Source organism: Palaemon carinicauda, chromosome 24, assembly GCF_036898095.1.
Source record: "Palaemon carinicauda isolate YSFRI2023 chromosome 24, ASM3689809v2, whole genome shotgun sequence".
In the NCBI taxonomy this organism is placed as follows: Eukaryota; Metazoa; Arthropoda; class Malacostraca; order Decapoda; family Palaemonidae; genus Palaemon; species Palaemon carinicauda.
In genome coordinates, this window is record NC_090748.1 from 68,348,355 (window position 1) to 68,354,782 (window position 6,428).

The 6,428-nt window shown below is 31.6% G+C and overlaps 1 protein-coding gene across 5 annotated transcripts in view; it reads left to right on the forward strand.

Annotated features, from left to right (window-relative positions):
• The window catches only part of LOC137618137 (protein unc-13 homolog 4B-like), an 82,832-nt gene extending 77,171 nt beyond the window's left edge, over nucleotides 1-5,661 (forward strand). For all 5 annotated transcript variants that reach the window (XM_068348164.1, XM_068348161.1, XM_068348163.1 and 2 more), the window contains 3 exons: nucleotides 253-446; nucleotides 938-1,056; nucleotides 3,203-5,661. In XM_068348164.1, coding sequence (XP_068204265.1) covers nucleotides 253-446; nucleotides 938-1,044 — 301 coding nt within the window. In that variant the 3' untranslated portion in view covers nucleotides 1,045-1,056; nucleotides 3,203-5,661. The remainder of the gene's footprint in view (nucleotides 1-252; nucleotides 447-937; nucleotides 1,057-3,202) is intronic.
• The last annotated feature ends 767 nt before the right edge of the window (nucleotides 5,662-6,428 follow it).

The window sequence follows — 6,428 nt, forward strand, 5'->3', positions numbered from 1 at the left end:
ATTTGAATTCAAATAATAGCACATATTTATGGAATTGCTGATTTCATGCATGTTTCCATTTAGTATTTATTTGAAGGCCTTGTTCTTATATTGTATAAAATAATTGTGAGACATTTCAATTTTTCTTACATCGAATGATTATGGGTTTAGAAATTTGTTATTGTTTAAGAGGGCGTCTTTCCCTCTAATATTCTTCATCATATTTACTTTATTAATGTTACATTTGTTCATTAATAAATTTTTCATCCACAGAAGCATAAGTTCAACGGGTCAAAGTGCCAAAGCTGGCCTTCTGCTATTTACTGTGAAAACATCACAGCTAGTCCAAGATGGATTCGTTGGGGAAGCTATCTTGCCTCTAGACATGGTGCCATGTGTTGAACAGTGCAATGCAAATAATGTAGCATATAAGTACCTTAGCCTCACTGTACCAAAGGAAGAGGAGGGTAAGTGTCTCTGGATCTTTTAGAACCTCCAACACTTATTTTTCCCCATATTCATCTTGATACCTAGTCTGGAATAAGCCAGAAAGTTTCCTGTCCTTTCACTAGATCCATTAAAAATCTTGTCTGTGTCTACCACTGTTGCATAAATTATGTAAAGAGAAGAATTTAGATTTCTGTTTTGTTATGCATACATTACATTTCGCTTGTGATAATAACCAGCAATTTTGAGTTCCTGTTCATTTTAATGTTAAACACTTCTAAAAACATTTTTGCACCCCATTTTAGAAATACAGTGATACTTGTACATGTTTAACTGGCCCATGCCTGCTTTGCAGTCATTGATGCATACTGTACACTATTTGTTAATTGTTTGTTTGTGGTGATACAGGTGCTTAATCTTTAATACATTGTTTGGATAGGCTAGCAACATGTAACAAAGGTCTTGTGTGAGACATTTTACTTGATAAGTGTTTTTTGTTTTATACCAACAGAATATTTGGCTGTTAAGGCGCTCAAATTCAGGAAGAAGGATAAAAAAGCTTTAGTTTTTCTAAAGGAACTTAAAGACCTGAATCGGAAAAAGGGAAATGGCACTTAATAGGTAGCCCAGGTAAGCACCAATATCTTTGAAATACCTACCTTACACTAAAAGATTGCCCTTGACCTACCTCAATTATAGTGTTGGATAAAGGAGGGAATACAGTATTCTTAACAATACATTTCTTTGATGTGATGTAGTCATTGGAATAAAATACTTCTTGTAAGATGTATGATGTTGCTGAAGTAATGGTATCAGGTTATAATAGATATTTGTGTATAATCTTTAATGATTTATTTTATAAGGTAATATTATAAGATTTTCTTAGAAGTACTACATCCCAGCTGCAAGATATTATTAGAAGTACTTCTACATGGTACACCTAGAAATGCTGATCTTATGATTATAGATATTCTTTAATCAGATAATTCTTACTTTTGGTGAAATTCCTTTATGATTCATGTTCACGTAGTATAGTGCAAATGCTTTGTTTTTCTTATTTGATGACTGGTTCTGAAAAGTGTGCATGTATAACAGAATTATCTTAGGTAATTTTGTCATAAATATCTTTCATTTTAAGAGATATTTTCAGGGAAGAAGATCAGTTTTCTTATTTACTAACCGGTTATATTGAAAATACTTTAGTAGTCTAGATATTTCATAGTAATGGGTAGGGGAAGTCTGGTTTTGCAATACACACACACACACACCTGAATATCCATGTTAGAAAAAGTAAAACCCATCACTTGGATTTGCATTTGCAAGGTAACATGTCTAAAACTTGTTGATAGATAGGAAATGCATATAAAATTCAATATTTTTTATATTTTTCATAGATATTTAATACAGTTGTTATTAAGCTTAATGTATTTGTTTATGATTCTGCTTATATTATTCGACAAGACACAGATGAAAAATAATGAAAAGAATTGGAACAGTTTACTTTCAGGGACAATTTTTTTTTTATGACAAATGTGATATTGATATCATGAAAATGCATTTGGGAGAGGGAATTAAGCAATATTCAAATCTTTCAGTCTCATGTGTAACAGAATAACCATTAAACAATTTGAGTTCCAATTGTAATAACTATTCTTATATTTACATGCCAACCTGCAATCATAGTTGGAAAAACAGACTAGTACAAGACTAATGTTAATAATAGGGATAGCCATAAAAACACAGTGAAAAATAAAGAATTAAAGAATAGGTTATGATAGAGAATTGAAAAATATACATAATAACAAACTTGAAAGAATAAGTAACAGAGCAACTGTCAAATTAGACTTATGTCAATCTGTGTAGCAGAAAAAAATTGTGCCAAGTTTGGATTTCTAAAGTTCATCCAATTCGACAATGGACAAGGAAGATCATTCCACAATTTTGCCAGCTAGAAGAAAAATAGTGGAATACTATGAAGTATACAGCCATACTAAACAAGAGGTAAGCCAGTTAAGATTAATTCCATGCATAGTAGTTTGGGGTGGATGTTATATGCTGGGAAGATCCACCAAAAAAAGGATAACTGTGAGAATGTTATACAGGATATGCATTGAACTAATTGAAGTAAGGTGTCAGAAATTGATATTTAGATTAGGGTTTAGTAATTTAATAAACCTCAATTTCTGGAGACCAGATGGGAGAACAATATACAAAATGTGGTAGAATATAATAAAGCCTTTACTCAAGATAGAGGAGCGTCCAAAAATCATGAAAGGCTCTCACAAGATCAATTTTTTTTTTCTGAATCGTCAGGAAATGGTATCTGTCTCAGTTATGCATTTTTTTTTACAGCTTACTCCATTATTGCTCTCCTATCACTGAGATCTTAGATACCGAGAACAACTTATTTAGAAGGAAAACAGAATTAAAGTCACTAAAGATTAAACAACCGAGGCTTTGTTTTCCATTATTATCATATTTGCTTCAATCTCACTTATTCTGTGGTCATGAGAAGCTGACGTCATAAGGATGGTCTGTTTAAAACCATATATTTTTTCTTATTTCATTGTGAGTTTGATAATGTCTATATACATATATATATATATCATATTATATTATATATATATATATATATATATATATATATATATATATATATATATATATATATATATATATATATATGGTCGAAACATTAATGGTCTTCAATTGTGTATAAGCCGACCTTTTTCTTTATCATTATGAAACTTACGTAGGTTTTGTTTATATATTTCAGATCTAAGAAGAGCTAGAAGTAACCAAAGAAAAAAGCAAGTGGACCTGTCCAATGTTTTTCTTCACTTTCTCGTTTACTGTGCCCTCCACTCACTTTCATAACTTACTGGACAAGTGAGTCACATCTGTGTCTAACTGAAGGAATAGGATAAATTCAGGAGGGTGTCAGAGGGATTTAGTGATATTTCTGTGATAATATCTTATGGGATTACTATCAATGTCATTTGTTTCATTAGCTTATAAACGGGAATGAGTGATATAATACTTTTTTTCACAGTGACTGTACTTAAGCATTAGTATCAGAATTAATTAGATTTTATACATTTGTGGTATACTACTATACTATTAGATTATTTCACAGCTAGTTTTTGCAAACAATACAGTATACTTTTTCAGTTGATTCATGTTTTCCTCACACACTATGTCATACATAAGTTAAGTTATGGTGAGTACATTTACTTCATCTCTGATTCCACATTTATATTTATCCTTTACATGTATATTAGTACTTAATGAGGTTCTTGTGATAAAAAATGAGGTGCTAAATTATAATAATTTTGTCACTTGCATTCTCCTTTGATTAGTTTGGGCTTCATCCCATTAACCGTTTCTAATTAATCTGTTGTGAACCCTAATGTGTAGGGTTTTATGCCTCGCTCAAGAGGTCACTGATCAGTATATTTTTTATATACAGTATGTCTGTTTTTGTTGAATCTAAAATGTGAAAACATTGTACAGTGAATACTTTGATACATAATTCAGTTGCATTTTCCTGTTACCGTAAACTATGTTATCAAGGAAGATTAAATAGCAAAAATGGAAGAAAAGGGAAATGTAACAGTTAATCTAGACAGCTTAAAAAAAGATTAACACCCATTGGAAGTTTCTGTTCATGTAAAACCAAAGAACTAAGATAGAATGGATGAGAATGAAAACCAAACCAGGACCACTAAGTTAACAGCTCTGGGTGGGAGAAGATTAAAATTTCGCGAAAATATAAACGGTTTTACGGGTCATATTCTATAATCCTGCATTTACTATTCAATGTTTTCTTTATGCCTGCATGTATGCAGTCCTCATTCCATTCTGTCTGTACCATTTCTTTTTTCAAGAATGATTAGCTTATTGATTATGATATACCTGAATTTGTAATGGGCAATGGGATAGATTACCTCATATGCACTGAGTAAGGAGTTTAAGATGGGTTGCCAGTATTAGTGCATAAAAGAACACACACACATGTGTAATTTTGTGAATGGAGGCATATAGATGGCCGATAGACTACTTTAAATCTATGTATAGCTCAAAATAAGCGTGTATCTACTCTGCTTCCTCCTCTACATAACTAGTAATATGGAGAGTTTCATATCATAGGCTAGTGATAGATACTCTAAATTATATCATATTTTTTCATGTGCAATGTGATTCTATTCGGTTGTATGATCTAGTTGAAAATCATATTGTACTATTTTCTATATTTCTAAAAAAAATATTAAAACTATAAAAAATATATATTGTGTATATTATCAGACCAGAAATTTTACAGTTCAATAAGCTAAAAGAATTACTGCTATTGTCATTATTATAATTCTTATTTATAATACTAATATCACCATCATTGTTATTATTATTATTATTATTATTATTATTATTATTATTATTATTATTATTATTATTATTATTATTATTATTATTATTATTATTATTATTAGCATTTTTTATAGTTAAATCAGTTTGTAAAGGAAAATAAAGTAGCAGCCAACGTCAAGCTAAACTTTATGATAGTGACTCCTGTTTTCCTTTTAACCTTTTTACCACAACATACTGATCTTTTTATGTTTTTAATTTTACCCTCATAAATGCAAATCCAACAATCCTTTTGCACATTTTAATTTTAGTGTTTTGAGGAACCCATCTTTTGTATTACAATATCTGCAGAGCTTATACTGTTTTTCTCTGTTTTACCAACTCTAAGATCTGTTTACCTCCTTTATCTATTAGTGTCCAGAACTATTGTCCCCTTTTTATGTAGGAGAGGAACTTCTTCCATTTTATTACCACACAAATAAAATTCTTTACATTGTTCCGTTCTTTTCACCTTATTCCTACAAACATTTGTAAACAATATTACCAACACACACACACCATCTTTTCCCATTCTCTTGACCAACAACTTTCATAAATATGGTCACCTTCTGCTCTTTCTCTAATCTTGATTCGTATTTTCATTACTGTTGTAATCTTTTATTTCATTTACATTATGTCCATTCGCTAATAGAACTGTAATTTTTACATTCATAATATAGCTTATACATTGGTAGTATTATTGTAACAGAATCATCAACTCTGGAATGATACGTGTTTCAAAAGTGATACAGTGAGAAGTCCATCCTTATAATTTGTTCTGTGATATAGTTTTTAGAAACAGTTCTATACCATTTGCTACTGTAATTTACAAATAAAATGTTTATATATAATTTATATATTATTATTCCTTATCCACAATGAGAACAGAAGTAAAATTAACCTGATTTTACATTTAAGTTGGCAGGCACTTTTACATTTTTTTTTCCGACCAGTTTCATGATAAGCATGATTTTTTTTTTAATTCCTTCAGATATAAGTTACATCTTTTAAGAGGTGAATACTAATCTCGACTAAGGGAAAATATTACCCAGAAAACGCTGCAAATAAACGGATTTTGAGGGAAGCGAAAAATCTATTTTTGGGTGAGATGGCCATGTCGTCCTGATGGAAGTTCCTAAAGGGTAGCTTCCTTGGGTATATTATAACTACGGCGATATTCCCAGAGAATTTACCTTAAGGTACCAGAATTCTAACTCCTGGAGGGATTATCCCTAATAAAAGAACCAGGGATATCGCGAAATATCAGAGGATGTATTCTTGACACGCCACATAGCAATCTGCACCCCGAACAGAGTTAACACTTCGAAGGGGTTAATTGGCAAGAAAACGAAAACGAGAAAGAAAGGAGAGCCGCTCGCAAGGTATCTCTCCTCTCCCGTTTCGTAAGCGTGCATTGCGCCGCTCACGGCGCCATCTGTATTCCTTGTAGCGATACACGAGGTGCTACAGATACTGTATGTAGGGAGGGGACCTACAGCCCTTTAAAAGAAAGGGAAGGGTGGGTCCATCAGGACGACATGGCCATCTCACCCAAAAATAGATTTTTCGCTTTGCTCAAAATCCATTTTTTGGGCTCAAGC